The sequence below is a fragment of the Crocodylus porosus genome, unplaced genomic scaffold, assembly GCF_001723895.1.
Source record: "Crocodylus porosus isolate Cpor-Errol unplaced genomic scaffold, CroPor_comp1, whole genome shotgun sequence".
In the NCBI taxonomy this organism is placed as follows: domain Eukaryota; kingdom Metazoa; phylum Chordata; order Crocodylia; family Crocodylidae; genus Crocodylus; species Crocodylus porosus.
Window position 1 is genome coordinate 50,281,865 of NW_017728948.1, and position 19,757 is coordinate 50,301,621.

Consider the following 19,757-nt stretch of genomic DNA (forward strand, 5'->3'; position numbering starts at 1 on the left):
CTGAAGAATCCCATAGCTCTCAGCCTGTCGTCGTAAGGTCTGTTTTCCTGACCTCTGATCACGCACGTGGCTCTTTTCCAGACTCTCTCAAGCTTGTCCACATCCTTTTTGAATTGGGAAGCCCAAAACTGGACGCAGTACTCCAGCTGCGGTCTCACCAGGCCAAGTACAAGGGGAGAATGATGTCCTGGGATTTGTTTGAGAAGCACCTACGGATGCAAGCCAGCATTTTGCTCACTTTACTAGCCGCGGTGCTCACTTTACTAGCCGCAGGCAGTAATGAAGCTTCTAAGGGTTTTTTTTAATGTTATTTTCCTTTTGGGAAATACCTCTCTTTTTTCCATAATTTGCACAAAAGCACCTTTACTATTTACATCTGTAGGCTTCTCAATTGAAATTAGAAAATATTTTTCTCATTCTTAACTTAGAAAAAAAGCCCAGAAAAACAAAGAAAGTGGGAAGCATAAAAGACGACATTTAAAAAAAAATGTTTAGACCATGGGTTAGGTTCCAGAATACTAAGTTTTAGAGGCAAAAGCCATGGTATTGCAAAACAACTCTACAAAGCAGCTGACTAAGTACTCATGTAGAACACTGAACACATACACATAGATGCTTAGAGATCAGTGTAAAAGTCATGATAGCTTGAGGAATTTTGCTTGCACAACCCAGAGAATACGTACCTGAAGTATTGTGGGGACCTGTGACAGAATTTAGTGGGGGGGGGTTGGTTTTTTTTAAGTAGTTAGCTTTGGACACCAGCAAATGTGCAGACTGAAGGCAAAATCCTGGCTATAACACAATCCACGAAGTTATGCTTCCATTTGCTTGCTCACAGCTGCTGTCTGTGCTAATCCAGCATTTGTGTTCAACCACTGCTTAAAATAGCATTGAGTGCTTATCATGGGAAGGCTTTCTGCACTATCAACCCTACACCTGTACTGCAAATGGATTATATCTATAATGCAGCTGTTGCTGTGACTTCAGTATAATGTGGACAGATCCAAACCCACCTTAAATGACCTAGCACAGATACTGGTGTCAGTAGCCGCAGTAGCACAAGGTTCAGGACAGACTAACTAACTGAGGACCTATGTTGTTAAATAGAAGTCTACCAGGCTCTCCAATCTGTGCTGACTGCTACAAGAATCCAACACCTTATAGACTAACTAAATCACAGATGTATACCATAAGCTCTAGTGAGCCTGAGCTCACTTCATCAGGTGCTGTGGAAGGAGATGTGCACAGTGGAGACTGCATTGAACAGTGCTACCACAGTTTGGGTCTGCAGTGTAAAAGCAGATTTTCACAAGTGCTCAATACCCAAGGACTCTCATATAGAGAGACCTGAATAAACTAACTAGCTCTAAACAGGGCTGTTTGGCAAGGTTGAAAATCTTAGCCCAAGTGTTGGTGTAGTTGATTCCTTTGTAAATTCTTTCCCTCTCAAATGCAGAGCTTCTATTTAAAAAGTTACGCCAGAAGCAGAAATCTACATATCCAGCCTTTTAAACATAAAGGGAAAGTCTAAATATAAAAATTCCAAGCCACTCTATTTAAACAAGTAGGAAGGGATGGAGCTTGACAAATCTTAAGAAATGTGACTGATAATGTGCTTTAGTCTGAGAAATACTTCAAAATTAAGCAGAATAATGTTTAAAAAAAATTTTTTTTTTCAAACTTTCTGCCTAATTCATCCTATTACGAACTATGTTTCATTAGAGTATGTTTAATGAAGCACAAACATTTAAAAAAGGATACTTGGCAAGATATTTTCCATATTTTTCTTATTATACCTTCTAATAAAAAAATATTTACAAGTTGCTTCCTACCCAAATAGGAACATGACAAAATTATGTCCTTCTGGAAGCTGAAGTTTGCCTGATTAGCTGTTTTCCCCTCCATCCCTTGCAATACTTTCATTGATTTAAGACTCTTTCATACGTGTTTTCTTTCTCTACTGGTGCTCTAGCAGGCAGCATTCTTCATGGCATGTTACTTTATGCAAACTCATGTGTTAGCATATATACTGTATTTGGGGAATGTTTCCCTGTTCAAACTTATTTACTTTTCCACACCAGCTCTCTTGGGGTTCCTCAATTCTTCTTAGTTGTTCACCTATCTTAACAGTCCTTAGTAGGTACATCAATTAGTTGCTCTGGCAGATTAGGGTTACTACTGTCAGTACATCCACTTTTTTAAATATTCCAGAATGTATTTTGTGTTTATTGCTCTATACTAGCTACCTGACTTAAGCCTTTCTGTTATTCATACTTTATTTTACGGTCTCTTGCTTGTTATGTATTTACTGACAAGCAATGCTTGGGCATTTGAGTTACTCAGGTTGAGTCTAATTTTAATACAGCTTACACTTGCTGGTTTACAGCAAAGGCTATACCCATCAACATTACCTAATCTTATCCTAGACTACACTATGTATTTGCTATGTAACAAACCTAAATGTTTATATGATTACAGTACCACAATCAGTGCAGAATGTTCAATGTCAGGTACTGTAATGCTGTAACAAACTATAATGTCCAGAAGCCTCCAGGGCACTGGAGAACTGTAGTGTAAACAGCAACTCCCAAAAGCCTCCAAGAAACTAAAAAAATAAACTGCAACATATACTACAACTCCCAAAAGGTGGTAGGGTGCAAAAGAAAGCAAAACAAGCTGTGTGGGAGTGCAAGTTGTACAGAGAAAAAAAAAGTGCATGGCCAGAAAGTCAGCTGGAGCAGTAGAGCTAAAATTGCAAGTTGCAACAGTGAGGCTCAAAGGTAAAGCCCAGACAAACAGCAATTAAGCGCTTTATGAAACCAAAAAATTGGTTTAAAAGCCAGTTGTGGGAGGGTTTGAGGTTCACAAGTGTGTATCTCATGGTGTTAGTGTTTTTTACCGATTACCTGTTCTTAAGGAATTTCACCACAATGTCACTGTTTACTTCCTGTTACCCAAATCCTAAGTGTATGTACCTTAATGTTAACGTTTATTTACCTGTCTGTCCCCCTCACCTTAGCCCACTGGCTTGTAACTCTAATTCCTAGCATTTCCTATATAAAAGTTTTTTTAAAAGTGTAACTGGGCTTCCTGTACCAGTTCCTGGGGGTGTGGGGTTAGGCAAAGTATGAACACAAACAATGAAGTGCATAATGACTGATCTTGTTAAAAACATTATTTCTAATTCCTCTGGTGACAGGATGGGTTTTATCACCACAGAAGCTCCTCAGGTTAGCTAATGAAAAGCAGATTCTGACAATTTGTAGTGATGAGGTTCAGCCAAACAAATCTCAAGCTTTGAAAGCACTTAAGATAAAATACAGGTAAAAGGGAAACACTCCTGACTTCTGACCCTTAACAGGGAGATGAGCCATCCTCATTAGAGGCAAGATAAAACAGTACTCAATTTCACATAGCACTTAGTTTATTGAGCTCAGAAGCCAGGGTTGGTTTTTCATGCAGATTTATGCTGCTTCAATCAATCTCCAGTTGATGTTATTTTTTAAAGGTGAAAACATGCTTGTAAATAATAATGATAAGAAAATTATACTCTAATAATATGTAACATCTGTTCCTTTATAGAACAACGATTCATGGTATTTACTCCAGATAACAAGGACACAATGTTCATTAAAATGCACGGCAAGCATGCTGAAATATATCAAAAGCAGTTTAAAAAAATCAAAGCAGATTTATATACTAATCAAAGGTTAATTTTAATAGTAAAATCTTTTATTCTTCTGACCTAAGTATCCTTCTCTAGTTCTATTCCAGTAAAACCCTTGATGTTGGAAATGGAAGTGCAAAGACGGTAACAAATAATATCTACTTCTCAGAGTGCTTTTCATCCCTAAAGAAACCCTTTCAAAATGAAATTGCTTACAAATACACCTTGAGAATGTCTGCCTTTCAAATAATTCACTGAATTGATCATTGTTATAGTATGTTGATTTAGTCTGTGATTACATTAACATTTAACACACTGGAATTATGTTACCTTTTGAAGTAATCATTCAGTGATTCCTGACTAGCTTATAAGAATGTTCAAATACTCAATTTATAGAAATGATGTTCCAGTTGCATTTTCTTTTAAAGAAGCCATATGGCACTCTCATTACCTCTCACAGAAGAAATCTGAACATCTCTGTAATTAAAAAGATGAAACAAACTAATATGATGTCTGATTTCCTCTGACATCTTCTATAATGGAATAATATTTCAAAAAGATTATAAATCCCAAGTAGTATTACTAGATGCACTAAATTATATACAGTAGATTCCTGTTCTATGCATAGCCCTTTTTCCCCAACAAAATTACACAAGTAAGTGGACTATGACAATAAGTAGAATGAGGATGAGGAAAAAAAAGGAGTTAGAAATGAGTAGCAAAATTTCTGGTCATAATGTGGCATTGCACTGCCACAGATCTATTTTTTTCTTTTAGTCAGTTGAAGAGACTCACTAGCAAATAAACAGAAAAGTATGGCAATGGCTGTTCAATCACATCGTATGCCCCATTGTGTTCTTACACTTGACCAGCCACATGTAAACAGTGAAAAAATAATCCCATGTATAACAAATCAGGTTTCTCTCTCTCAGACATGCAGCTAAATGAATGATACATCATGGATGATGTAGTGGTTAAGGGCAGGAAGCACATCAAGTATATCACAAAAAAGGGAAATGTGCTTATTTAATTTAAAACAACAAAAAACTTAATGTAATAATTCTACAAATTATTCAGGGGTTTATTAATTTGAAACATCATAAATTGTCTGTCTGTTGTTAGCAGAAACCTTTGTCCATGCACTACTCATTCTTTGCATTATTCAACGAATCAATCCTAGGCTTTCTTTTTCTAGTTTTGGTTTATTCAAGAAAACAAAATATGCTAAAAGCCAATATGCAAATAGCTAAGTAAAATATAATCCAATAGATAGCAAGAGTTTCTGTTCTACAAGACAAGAAAATACCTAATATTTGATAAAGCAGAAACTATCATACAAAGCAAAAAAGAAAAGTGTTTGAAAAGTCTATTACATTTGTAAATTCCACAGTGAAAACAAACCATATTTCACTGTTAAAAAAAATCCTGCCTTTTTCCATTCTTTACATTTAAACACACCCTTATTGTACCATGAAAGGGAATTTTTTCACATGGTTTTATACTTTCATTAGTTTCAAGGACTTTCTTTCAATGTCTGCTTTCTACACAGAACAGTGCATATGGGCCAATTCTCCTCTCAGATCATGCATCAAGACAGCTGAAGTTATTGAAAAGTCTTATTGTGAGCCCTGTAGACGCTGAATCAGGTCCTAATGCTGATATCATTCTGAAGAAATTTGCATTGAAATCAATGCAATTACTTAAGCAAAGTAAGCACCAGACAACATGTAAATAAAATAGGGGTTGGAGAACAAGTGATGCAACCACAGTTTAATTGTTCTACCTTTGTAAAGTCTTTCACTGTACTTTGAAAAAAATCTGACATCTGTAAATTCACTAATCCTCATAAAACAGGTATGGTGATATCGTTCTGCTTCTATATTGATGGCTACTCCTGTTTGCTTTGTTCACATATTTCTTACAGAAGATTGCAAAACAAACGTACATTTTTCGGACTACCACAAGTCGGAAAATTTTACAGCTGCATCATTTAAAAGGTTTCTTTTTAATATTCTGAAAAATTAGATTCTAAACTAAATTTTGATTCTAGCTTGTTCCATATTAATAGAAGGCATTAGCCTTCACTCAGGCTTCTCTTCCCCACAATTGTTTCTTTTTTCCCCAACCACATCTAGTAGCCCCTGTCTGTGCTGCAATCTGAAGTTAATTCAGGGTCTGTCTGCATGGGACATACCATTCCTACACCACACATGTAAATGGAACTGTATCAGTGTGGTGCTATGTGCAAACAAGTAAGCTCCACCACAAGGGTTACACTATTTCCAGTTCAGGAACTAGCACACACAGAGTGGGTACAGTGTTTCACAGGACAGCAGTGGCACGTCTCAGCATGGCATTACCTTATACCATAGAAAATAACTTTTCATTAGTATGTGCACTCAGTTTCATCCCTCCCTCTTCTGGGACAAAGTTTGTCTTCTATCTTCTTGGAAAATGCAGCCCACTAAATGCACTTATTCCCTACCCCTTTCCCCCAATCTGAATTGATCTAATGGAATCTGTAGGTTTTCAGCTCTCTAGATAAGACAATCTAATCTCCAGATCTGCATGGATCTCAGCTTTCCTCCACCATTCTGAGATTCCTTGACACCATGATTATTGTGGAAACCAGGCTGCTCACAGGAACCCTTGATCAATGCTGTTCCATAAAGTGGGGTTATATTAGTTATTGCTCCACTCTGCCCTATGGATTTCAAGGAGAGGTATGGCCAGAGGAACCATGCTCCAGTTCACCTCAACACCCTCTAAAACCCAAAGATTGTCATGCTCATGAAGTTCTACAGGTCTTCCACAGGACATGGGAAAGCATACTGCATCTCTCAACTCTTATACAGTTCCCACACGTTCATTTTCCAGGTTCAGCCTTCCTTTTGTTTGCAATAGTAGACAAGCATGGGACGTCTGGGCTTAGTTGATAAAACAGGAACATTACAATCACGTAGAGAGCACAGAAAAGGTATTTCAACCATAGACTAATATAACAGAGGCACGCAGCTAAACAAATGGATTAAGTGAGAGATTTTTTTGGAAACACCATGCACATGATTCTGAATCTGTCCCCTTCCCCTGAAAAACAAAATTCACTGGGTCACACTGAACAGTCATTTGCTTTCCCCTTTGCTCAGTACTGGCACCTTCCTGAAAACTGAAACCAGAGTATATCATAGCCAAGTCTGGAACCCAATTCAAACAATAATTTCTAGGCTTTGTCTATGGAAATATCTTGGTGATATCCTTTACAAAACCGCTCACTGCTTTTCTTCATTTCCAATATGCTATGTTTGCCTGTGCAATGCAGAACAGAAGGATATTCAGTAAGAATTTATAAAAGGGCCACTTTTTTGATAGATGTGTGTAGGAGGGAATCTATGGTGCCTAGAAAAATGAACTACTGGAATATGTGTTACAATGACAGCCCCATGTAGAAGAGAAAAAAAATATAGGGCCAAGTTCTGTTTGTCATCCAAATGTGCACTGGGCTACCCATATAGATCACAATGAAGAAATGTGGCCAAGATTTGTAGCTCCAACTTCCACCAATCTATGCCAAATCTATTGGCCATTTGGGACACTGCAGTTGAAATGTGTTAGTTTATGTGATCAGCAGCACACAGGGGAAGTGATGTGATCAGCAGCACACCAGGGAAGTGATATAGCTATCATGACTTTCCTTGATCTCCAGCTTGAATAACTAGGTACCCATACACTGCTGGATCAACTAGAGGTAGCCTTCAAGAAGCAAGGCTTGAACTTATATCCCAGATCCACAGTAAGAGACCTTATTACACCCCATATTGCAAACTTTTGTAGACTTAATATTGATTTAGGCCAGCAATGAAACCTATTAATAATGGCCATGAAATGATCTGCTGGCTATTTTACTCTGTGATCAAAAGGCAACCCTATAAATGACTTCAAGCCATAACCTTTCTACTAATCAAGCACATCACATCCCAACCTTATCAAATGCCTGAACAAAGCACTAACATGTCTACTTCTGTAATGTTCTGTCACCTTAGCCTTAAAGATAAGTCACAAAAAATGAGGAGCTTGAGAACTTAACCACCTTCTGCATAAACAGCTTTTCTGGGACTTATGTAAGAATGGGATCACACTTATCTGTCTAAGACTGGGGTAGGCAATTATTTTGGGTGGAGGGCTGCTTACTGAGTTTTGGCAAGCCATCGAGTGCCACATGACAGGAAGCCGGGGGCAGATTAATATTTATTTTCTAAATTTTTTTTAAGGGTCCCAATGCCCTGGTGGGCCACATCTGGCCTGTGGGCCACATTTTGCCTGCCCCTGGTCTAGGAGTATTTAGGAAGAATAGGTGTTAGAGGAACTAACTATGCTTATTGTGGAAAAGTTACTGTGGGAACCGAGATTTCATTGGTTTTTCCATGGGCAATGAACAATGTCTCTTAGATAACATCAGTTAGTAAAGGTTTCAGTATATTTTCAGTATACTGAAGTCTTTTCTTTTTTTTTTCACCTTTTGCTTCCAACCATTTTCACATGTTATTTATAAGCTGGGTCTTATTTAAAAATAATTGTACTATTACTAAAAAAAAATGGTGGTGATGAGTGGGAATTGAGGCAGAAGTATAGTTTAACTCATCACTGAAACTGTACCCACATTTGCTCACACAAATTCAACTGCCAATTCTGAGCGCTTTAGATGCCTAGAAAATTTCTGTTGGGTTTTTTTGGTTCTGTTTTGTTTGTTTTTTGGGTTTTTTGGTGCCTTTAAATTCAGAACATTAATAACCTGCCAGTACTACTGACTGTGCTGCAGGCTGTTTACTGTTTCTGATTGCTTGACAATGAGATTAAAAATAATGAAAAACAACACTACTAACAATAATTTTCTCTTTTATGCTGTCCTTGTGTAATTTGAAAAGCTAGCTATGGTAATTTTTTTCATATGATGTAAAACAAAAAATGCAGTATACAATAAATTAGTCCTAGACTCACAATGAGATTTTTCATATCAGATTTTGAATGCAAGCATGCAGATATTAGAAGGTGCTTAAGAAATATCATTACAAATAAAATAACATTCTGAGGTGCTTCTAAAAATTCTTTTTCCAAAACATAAGCATGGAAATTAATGTTTGAATTTCTATTAGTTTTCTATGGTTATTTTTTTCTTTTTAAAGTCTATCAAGCCTGAGTAAGAATCACTAGGTAATCTAGGGTATACATTCAGACAAAACTAATGCTGATGTTTTTTAACAGTAAACTGAAACATCTGATTGAATGGCAAGAAATGGGTGGAGGAATTTGGAAAGAAAGGAAAGACATCTGTTCCTAGTGCAGTGTTTAAAGCCATGCCTAAGAGAAATCATGCTTGTTTCTTGTCATTGGAATGGAAAGCAAAGATCATTATTTATAACTTTTAAAGCAAATGCTGACGTTTACAAACAAACAGGAACACATTGTGCTAGAAATATTTAGTATCATATAATTATTTATGATCAGGCAATTCCAACCAAATTTGCTTTGTTTCCTTTGAGATTGAAAGTGATCATCTATTTCTCTCTGAGTATCTAATATTCTGACATTCTGTGATAATGTGACTAATCTGGGGAACAAAGGGCTACAATTCCCAGAGATAAACTCAAAGATTGAGAACTGCTTTGGAGAATCACATGCGCATGCAGCACTTGTAATTCTGCACTGTGGTAGATACTATGGTTTTCCTAAGTGTGGCAGTTTTAGAATTTGCTTTATGGTAAAAAAAAAAAAAAAGACATTAACTTCTTGTTAAACATAAGCAATAAAACGTAAAGGCTGCTTGTCAATTCCACTGAAATAATGATAATCGTATAAATTGCATCATAATAAGTTCTTTTAAATCATACCCAAATGATGTGATACATCCTATCATCTAGCAAATCATGAGCTACTGTAACATGAGCTGATATAAATGCTGCATTAGACACTTGTTTCTGGCTCTGAAATCTGTTAAGTTCCAGGAGAGCTCGGAAGAAGGTGCTTTCTTTGCTTTGCCCTTCTTCCCTCACTTTAAAAAAAAAAATATATTGATTCTGGTTCCAGCTTAGTTTAGAGAAGTTCCATGCTTGCTGTCGACTAGTTGCAGTCTGTAAGCATCTATCCTTCCAATGAGTACCACCAGAGTACAGAAAGCTGTTGGCACTACTTCATTCTGCCTATATAAGCGATGCAAGGACCAGTGGTTTAGGAATTTGCTACGCTAAATTGCTGCAACTGGGCATTAACCCACTCAAGAAATATTCAGCTGCTTTCAGGCCCTTTAACCATGCAGCCAGGAAGCAGCTTAGTATCTAGCCCATTATTCTTGTAGTCCATTGCAAAGAAGGTAGCTGCATTGAAGGGGAGGAAGAGGAGGGGCTGTGCAAAGTTTTCTTGCTTTTTTAAAATGTCATCTTATATTCCACCCATCCTGATAAAAAGGGAAACTGAATAAGTACTCTGGCAGTTTTAAACTGTTCACTTTAAAGTGGCTCAAATTCTTTCCTGCTTGCACATCTTTAGTGCCAATCATTCAGAAAACTGCTTTTAGGACAGAGGACAGAGCATGGCCTATACTTTGTAATGTACCCAACCCCTGCTTAGAAAAGTTCTCTTTGATTTGCATCACATGACTACTTTCTGAAGGAGCTAAGTCCTTTTTCTTAAAGCTGCACAGAAATGGTGCACACATTCATTTTACCTAATTTTAGTGAAATTTGAAAAATACTGGTTTAAACACTTAGCCTGAATGAAAGTATTTATGGATTCACATTTTTGGTTAGGAGTCAATATAAAAGAGTATGAGAGAGAGAGAGAAGGAAATACCCAGTAAAAATTTAGAGTAAAAATGGAAGAAAAAGCAGGCAGAGCAAAAACAAAGAAGGAAGGAATATATCATGGAAAAGGCACCAGAGGAGGAAAGAATAAAGAATTCTAATGAAACATCGTGGGTCTGTTTCTCTCCTTAAGATTTCTTACATAAATGTAATTAGGAAGAATTCCACTCAGGATAAATCTGGCATGAGTCAAGAGAAGAATTATCCTGTTGAACTTATTTGCTATACCCCAAGAGAACTCCTTCAAAAAGTACTTCATAAACCTCAGACTCAACAAGCTTCACTCATCCTTAATTCAAAAAGTGAGAATGTTCTGTGCCACAGCACAGAAATAATACTTAGTAAAAACATATGGAGTTCCACAACTCCTTTGAATAACATTTTTTATGCACAACTCCTTTGCATAACTCACCCTCAGAGGGAGGGATCTCTTTTCTTCTTCTAGCACTCATTTTTTCCCATTACCTTTAGTCTAGTATAGAAAATCCCTTTCCAGCAGTGCCATAAAAACATTCAGAAAACAGGTACTACAATCATATTGGAAAACGCAGTGGTGGATCAAGGCAGTGCTGCTGGGAATCTTAGGGACTTTTAATAATCACTGTGCATAACCCCTGAAGTCAGTGCATGTTTCACTGCACAAATGCATGTCACTGCATTCTATTCATTTCCCATATCTTTTCTTCCCAATGGCAAGTTCTATGTAACCAGGACATACTGCTTGAATGGAGATGGTTCATTGCCATTTAAGGAAAGGAGGACAATTTTCTCACCCATTACTCTGTGATGAGTTAATTAATTAGCCCAATAAATTTGTTCTTTACAATGGGAAACTAGCACAGAGCTTCTTAAAAATAACAATTACTGGTTTCTTTTTTAAACTAGTTTCAAAAGAAGAAACCCTGCATTAAACGTTTTATAGTTTAGGAAACTACTACATAGCAGCAAAACTACATTAGACTTTCTGATTTTTCCATAGTGTCCTTGGATAGATACACCACCCAGTAGACCATGTTAAATGCTCCAAATGTAACAGGAAATAAAATGCGCGCATATTTGTCTATCTTACTGGTGCCAGAGTTGGAGACTGGAGGAGCAGGAGGAACTATAGCAGACGCCTTTACAGACACTCCCAAAGTATTAGCTGTGGTCTGAATCTGCTCCAGTCTAGATCCGAGCAAATGATGCATGGATGGAGATCCAGCTGTGGTATGCTGGGATATATATCCAGTTAAAATTGGGGTGGAGGGAGGAGCTGGAGGTGTAGCTCTTGCAGAAGCCAATGTTTCTGTTGCACTGGCACGACTGAAAGGGTTTGGACTTGATGCTGAAAGAGTGTGGAGTGTAATGTCAGAAGACCCCTGAGTTACAGTAGAAGGTTGGATGGAACTGTTTCCTGTGTCAGTTCGGTTCCCACCATCACCTTCCAACTGTACTGTGGCATTTGTTCTTTTCCTCACATTGGAATTGGCATCTGTATTCTGCAAAGTTTCAAGAAATAATATTAATCAATTTAATTTTAAAGCACTTAAACTGAAATAATGGAATCTTTTTAAACAAGACCTAATGTAATAACAGTCATGGATACTGAAGTTATCTTTGAGCCTGGCAATCAAAATACTGCATACTTATGAACCTGGATTTAACTGTATATAAAAAAAACTGTCAGCAAGAAAACTCCTAAGGCTAGGTGCAAGCATTCAAAAAGCCTGAGATGGAATCAATCTAAGTTATGCAGTTTTTGGTAAGCCGCATAGTTTAAATCAGTAGCAAGCAGAACACACATTTGGCCTTTGGTTGGGGCAGGTGGGGTGGGGGTGAGGAGCAAATCTTAGCTGGTTCTGCCATTTTTAAACCAGCCTCTGTGTGCCAAACTTCTGTTCTGTAATGGACTGATTTCTGATCACTTATACCAGTAGAAGTGTAATGTTTGTATCTGGCCATAGGCTATGTGTGGCCATAATACTAACATAGCCATATCTAAAACTATCAGCAGAAAGTAACATCAATTCAAGTTGGCTACCTTAATGTAAGACTATGGATAAGCCTGCCTTCTAACCATTGTAAAAAAGGAGTGGGCCTTCCACTTGGGAGTGCACATTAGCTCTTACATTTGGATGCCCCATAGGGTTACAAGTTATCTGTGTCAGGCTAACTTGAATGAAATTGGTTTAAAGTTGCAAGAACTTGCTACATGTCTATCACTACAGAAGCATGCAGCTGTAACAGTTACTTGGTATATCAATATCATTTGGTATTGATACAATTATTACTTCTGTCTAAAACCTAAAAATTGTTGTTTAACCTTCCCTGTTGGGGGAGTAAGGGGAGCATAGTAATATTTTTAACTCTGGGATCAGATTCACTGGTGGGCTCTCACTGCTTTGATGATGTAAAACAGATCAAACCCAAACTTAATAGGCAGTCAGTTTATAGTGCTTTGGTATCAACAGTGTTGCATAAAGCACTTAGAGTACATCATGGAATCTGGCCTGTCTTCTATTGGTGTTGTCATTAAACTTTAAATATTTGTCCAGAAACAGTTGCCACACTGTAGCCTAAAGATATTGTAACACTGCACTCTCCTGGAGGCCATTGTGCGTGCTGGCAAATGCTGATGTTTCCTTGATGACAGCATTCCACCTTTCACAGGAGCTTTAAAATGACATTTTGCAACAAGACAAAAAAATAGTGATTTAAAATAATTGTTATTTGAAAGACAAATGGTTGGAAACTATTCTTTATCTATGCTGTGTGCCCTTTCACAGCATGTATTTCATCTTGGCAGCAGGTTGTAACTATTTTACATGAAACTGAATGGTCATTTTACTGAAAACAGAAGAAAGCTAAAAGCTTGTACATCTCCTTTCTTTTTAATAAAAATAAGCATTAAAATCTCAAAAATATCTAGCATTGAAATCTTTAACCGAGTGAAATGTAAGTTCATATCCCTTCACCAAATAATTACAGTCAATTAATCTCTATGTTGTAATAAACACAAGCATAACAACAAGCATTCTCATTTGTCAGCTAATAAAATCCAGCTAAAAGCAAAGATAGAGCACTGAACTGAGATTGAGAAGCAGAAACAAGCAGTTCTACACCAGATACAAGAGATCTCGAAAATCATGTGCCTATTTATTATCGTTAAAAATGGACAAACTGCAGCAGAATAGATCATGGATGCCAATACCCTCATCCATGCCCATCCAAGTATGGAAAGCAGAACTGCAGCATATTTTGTAGACTATGACCACCTTGAAAATGAACTATCATTATATACTGCACTGCTCCTTACAAGGCACAGACATTAACTAATGACAATATTTAATTAACTATCACATCAGCAGCTTTCTTATGGGTCTGGCCATGACATTTGGTTGACACTAACATTTCCCCACTATAAGGGACTGGAAGACTGAATGTATGATACTATGTTTCCAGGATGAGGGAGACTATTTTTCACAGCAGCAAATAATAACTGTTTAGCTGCAGCCTGAATTGAAAGAAACTAGTCTGATTATTCACTTGAATAAGAGAACTGAACCTCCCTTTCTAGGTCAGATCAAAATTGACATCAGCCTAATATTCCAAAAATGGTGAAGAAAACAACTCAATAATCCTTCAAAACCTGGGAGAGGATATTAAAGCAAAACCTTAAGCATAAGTATAGTCCACTGTTATTAATGGGCATAGTCCACAGTTATTAATGAAGAAGAAATACCATGGGATGAAAAGATCTGGGAGAATTGTTGGACAAGTTGTCAAAGTGTATAGCCTTCTAAATAAAGCAGCAAATTTGGAGCAATCTAAATGGGAGGAGACGTTGTTCCACCTAAAACTAAACATGCAGTGCTCACTCTAACAAATACATAACTTCCTTAAGAAGGGCGTTGTTATTCAAATGGAAGAACGGTTTTTTACCTGAGAGGAAAGCACTATTTTAAAATCTAAAGTTAGGCATTGCAATGGTCAGAATTATCTCTTTGTGCATCCAGCTCTAAGTGCCTTTAGAGCCTAAATCTCATTGACTTTCAATAAGATCTGGGCTTGAGGCCCAGGACTAGTTTTACAGGGATGGAGAGAAAGAACAAAGGAGGAACAAAAAGCAGTCTAACCAATTTCCACTAATGGGGAAGAGGGAGAAAAATGCAACCTCGCGCTGCTGAGCTCTTCCTGTTCTATCTGCATTGAATTACATCCTCTGCCAAAAAACAAAGCAAACACAAACAAACAAACAAAAAAAAGCCAAACCCTTTCTAGGTTCTGGCAAGAAGGAGGGAGGGGGGGAGAGCTGCACCTACCTATTGCATCATATGTGATTACCTTTTTTTCCACAGGAGGCAGGAAAATGAGGAAAGTTGCCAGTCAGAGGGCGTTTCCTTCTTGACCCATTTGAAAATAGCTCAAAGGCTGCAGCTCCTTCTCTCATGGCCAAACTGCTTTCAGCAGAGGCCAAAATCCTGTTTCTAGCAGTAAAATTAGGAGATTTGGAGACACAGATATATGCAAAGCTTCAATTTATCTGAAGCTGCCACACATAGATATATCAAAGTTGAACTGGCATATACTATCTCAGTCTCTATGGTTTTGAATCTCCCTTTTCTACTGCCAGTCGATAATCACCTTATTTATTTATTCCATATTGCTACATCTTGAAATGAATTAATTTATTGCATAAAAACAAGAGAAAATTATAGTTCCTGAAAAAACACTACTGTTTCAAACAGAAATAGAGACTATAAGTTACTATTCCTTACATGCATCAGCACACACTGGTGTGCAATGTGGCTACATTGAAATTGCATGATGGGGACCCATGAAAAACAAAGCCAGTTTTGAGATCTCTACATTAAAATTAAAATAGCATGTTTAAGTATAAATTTGCTATGACAGTACTGTAGGTAATACCCTGGCAGCCTATAAACATACATCAACTGAAGGCCAGCAAAGCTTAAATAAACGGAAGTCACTAAAAAATGTTGTGGGCGCAGCTACAAAAGATGCTTTACTCAAGCTTAGAGCTAATTACAGCACAGTCAGCATCACTATCTATAGGTGCAGATGCTTACTGTGCAATAATTTGCTCTAATTGCAAGTGCTGGCTGTGAAATGTGAAAGCTTGGACAGTGTCTCTTGCACAAAAAAGCAAGACAGGGACTGGGGCGAGACAGTTGTGGTACCAAGCCTGCCACAAAGAATATCAAATTTCATTAATGGCTTGCAATCCATTAGGTGTAACAGAGAGAGGAGCTTGTGGTATCTAATACCAGACCTATACCATAACATAATAAGAGCAATGGTTCTTCTAAAAGGAAAATTGTTAGCAAAGACCTGACACTCATTACATGCGTCTTTCCAAGCTAAGAAAGCCAGAGAAAAAGGTTGAGCCAGTGTAACTAAAGGCGGCAAGGAAACTACATATACATTTCAATTGAACTAGCAACTAAAGAAGAAAAAAGACTAAATATATTTTTCAAGCAAAACCAGTAAAAGGTGCATTGAATACAGGAAAAATGTCCTGTACCTGACATCCTCATACTTCCCAAAACAGGCATCCAATATTTAAGGTGTCACAAATGTCTCAACCATTCAGCGTATGTCTGGAGTTTGGTAAATCACCTGTACAAGCTACTGCAAATCTGCTCCACTGGTAAACAAATACGCCAAAACAGGTCCAGTAACCAATGCCTCTAGGTATTCTGTTTGACCTCTCAAGGCCCATCACATTTAACTGCAGTGGCTGCAAAAAACACAAGCCTTCACACCTAAACAAATCCAAAAACAGGAACCAGGCAATTTAACAATGGTAATATGATGGTCACTCTTTTCCTCCCTGTTTTGTTCGGACTTTAATCGGCCAACCATCAAGGAAAAATGCTTTGAAGATATAAAATTAATACAGTATAAAAAGCAAGACAAAACTGGCAGCCAGGTGTGCAGTCTAGAAAAGATCAAGAAGCCACATTGTACCCAGCCCACGAGTGATTCTTAAAGCACTAGGTTTGAAAAAAACACTTTTAAGTACAACAGCGAGTAAATTTGCTACCTGCAAATACAAGTAGCAAATTTACTCGAGATTACTTGCTGTGCAGTAGTGCACATGTAGAAGTCTGACCGGGAGCAAATGTGCTCCCGATCATCTGGGCAGCAGGAAATTGCTCTCTGCCCTGGGAGCTGCCTGTTGTCAAGGTGAGCTCTGCCACCAGAACCAAAGCTTCACAATTGTGGTGCTGGGAGATCCTTATCTTTCAGCTTGAGCCCTGCAGTTTGGGGGGCCCTGGCTGGGAGACCCTTAGCAAAACAAGCAGGAAAAGGGTGACCATCATATTACAATTGTTATATTGCCTGAGTCCTGTTTTTGGATTTGTTTATGTGCGAAGACTTGTAGTTTACCATAGAATAAACTGTTCCAAAATTATTTACACGTGTAGATTATTTGCACATTATTTGCACATGGCTACCAAGTACACCCCTGAAACATGGAAGATATCAAATTTTAGCCAATTTGGGATTTTCAACTTCATTGCAGAACAACATGGAAGTTTTGGGGATTTTTGCTCTTTTTTTACCTCTCTGCCTGCCACCTGACACCTCCAGGGAAGGAATGCTACCTGATCAACACATCAAAGAGCTACTCAACACAGCTCACAAAGACACTATCATGGGCCCAGAGGGACAGACTTCCATCTCCAGCTCCTTCTGTGCAAAAATGAAGTTTAATTCCTACCGATGGGGACTTTTTTCCATCTTGTACCATCTACACTTTTCCTAGACCCTGACAAAGGGACAAAGCTTGCAGCAAAGGACAATTTTCTTGCCATTTTCCAGCTGGTTTAATTAAAGGTATCATTTTGGAACCAGGAGTTCTAGTTTTTCGTATGTCTTTTTGCACATGTAGACACACCCTGTGAAAACCAATGATTCCATGTTGCAGAATGGTTGATCCTAAACTTCAAAGAAGTGGGATCTGTTTCTATTTTATGCACTACTGTTAGTCCATGGTTTGGGCTCTTTCTTGAGTGAAATTCACCTACAGTACAGAAAGCCAGTATATCATCTGTACAATGTCTTCACCCCTAAATGGTGAGAAGAAAACTGAAGCCATTACACAGCCATTCTCCTCCAAGTACCACAGAAACATTTTGCATGCTAGTCTTTATAGTTTAGTATGGGAAGCCATAATGTGGCAGTCTAACATTTTGATCAGCAACAGCACAAATGCAGCAGATCTAGAACCACATGTATAAAAAGCATAGCAGGGCGGCAGTCACCACTATCCCAGCTCAGAGGCTGGGGCTGAGAATGTGGGGAGTGAGGATATGGGAAGCACAGATGCACTGGGTTCAGGATGAGGTTTGGATTTTGCTTTGCCATTCCCTCTGCCCTTTACCAGCAAGGAGTCTATTTATTTGAGTTTTATGCAGATGAAAAGATTTTTTTCCCTTATGAGTAATGTTCCGCATTCTTGGTTTGTATTTTTTTTTAAAAAATTGGGAATTTTTCGGGGTTTATCTTTAAAACATAAAAACCAGGATGAAATTGGAATAAAAGGAAGAAAAGGAGAAAAAAAAATCAGTTTAAATTGGGGGGGGGGATTGGCAATGGGGGAGGGAAGGAGTAAGGCTGGGACTAGGGAAAGGAAGGGGTGCAGAACAACCAGTCAGCCGCTCCCAGGGCTGCAGCAGGAAACAAAGCAGGGAGAGCTGTCAGTGGGTATGGCATGTGAGGGCACAGCTTTTGTTGCTACGTGCCCCCCGGAAGGGCTGCAGGCTGGGGGGCTGTGCCAGACTCTTCCTAGGAGACAAGGAGCAGGCTGCCGCCCACCCCAAGCACCGGGAAGAGCCTCTTTCCAGTGATCCTGGTGGGCAGCAGGCTCCTCTTGCTGCAGGCTGACGGCAGCACCAGGCTCTTCCCGGTCCTCACAGTGGGTGAGCACTAGAAAGGGGGGAGACGGGACACCCAACCCGAACCCTGGCACCTTCCACCCCACCTGGGATCGCAGCCAGGAGTCCCACGGTCCCGGGCAGCGTCTCCAGCTGTGTAGGCCCATGCTGAGTGCCCAGGTGCAGCTCCCTGCCACTGGGAGCAGGGCCAGGCTCTCCCGCCAGCTCCCCTCCACCCCCAAGGGGCTTGGGGCTCGTAGCTCCCAGCACCCAAGTGCCTGGGGCAGGACCGAAGCTGGAGCTGCCAGGGTGCTGGGACAGGGTCAGAGCTGGGAGTCCTGCACCCCCAGGCAGCAGCTCGAGCCACTCTCCCACGGCCACCACTCCACATTCAGCCACTTTTAGCTTAGCAGTACCAGGAATTTTTCTATTCAAATCCATGTTAACCAGCATGAATGGGAAATGGCCCAAACAGGGATTTAAACTGAAAAACACGTGTAAATCAGTAAAAACCAAGTGACTTAAAAAAAAATTCAGGATATTTATCAGTGAAAAAAACTAAACCAAAATTCAGTAAAAACCAGGAATGCGGAATACTACTTATGAGTTGCAGATCTTTGATCAATATGGAGAACAGGAGGCAACTCTCAGTCACAATTCATCCTCATTTTCACCTATTTTCATAGAGTAGCTCACTGCCAAGCCCTCTCCACATATTGTAATTTCAGCTGCAATGGGGCAAACTGAGGCAACTGCCTCCAATATTTCCCCGGTGAGCTCAAGCAGGCAAGAAGAGAACAGAGAGGAGCAGAAAGAAGTAAGAACCCTGTCTCTACCACCTTCAAAATCAGCAGTGACATTAGCCTTTGTGCCCACCACCTACCGTCACTTGTAAGGCAAAAGGAGCTATAGGAGAGTGAAAAATAAGTATAGCTATGATGACCTGTTCACATACAAATGATTACAAATTACATTTATAAAAACATAAGATAGATTACACTTAATTTCATACTGTTACAGTAAGATATGGAATAACAGATCATGGAGTTTGATCCATGAACTCCACTTAATGCTTCAAATCTGCTTGAAACAGCTCAAGTGTAGTTTCATAGTTTCTAGGGTCAGAAGGGACCTGAGCAGATCATCTAGTCTGACCCCCTGCGATGGCAGGAAAGAGTACTGGGGTCAAACGACCCCAGCAAGATATTCATCTAACCTCCTCTTAAACACCCCCAGGGTAGGAGCCTGCCAGACCCTAGCCGCCCTGACCATGAAGTAGCGCCTCCTGATATCTAACCTAAACCTACCCTCTGCCAGCTTGTGACTGTTATTCCTGGTCACTCCTGGTGG

At 39.0% G+C, this 19,757-nt stretch overlaps 1 protein-coding gene across 1 annotated transcript in view; it reads right to left on the reverse strand.

Annotated features, from left to right (window-relative positions):
* Positions 1-10,916: 10,916 nt before the first annotated feature.
* GABRA4 (gamma-aminobutyric acid type A receptor alpha4 subunit) overlaps positions 10,917-19,757 on the reverse strand; it is a 78,711-nt gene continuing 69,870 nt past the window's right edge. Inside the window, exon 9 of the mRNA XM_019553437.1 lies at positions 10,917-12,002. Coding sequence (XP_019408982.1) covers positions 11,472-12,002 — 531 coding nt within the window. The 3' untranslated portion in view covers positions 10,917-11,471. The remainder of the gene's footprint in view (positions 12,003-19,757) is intronic.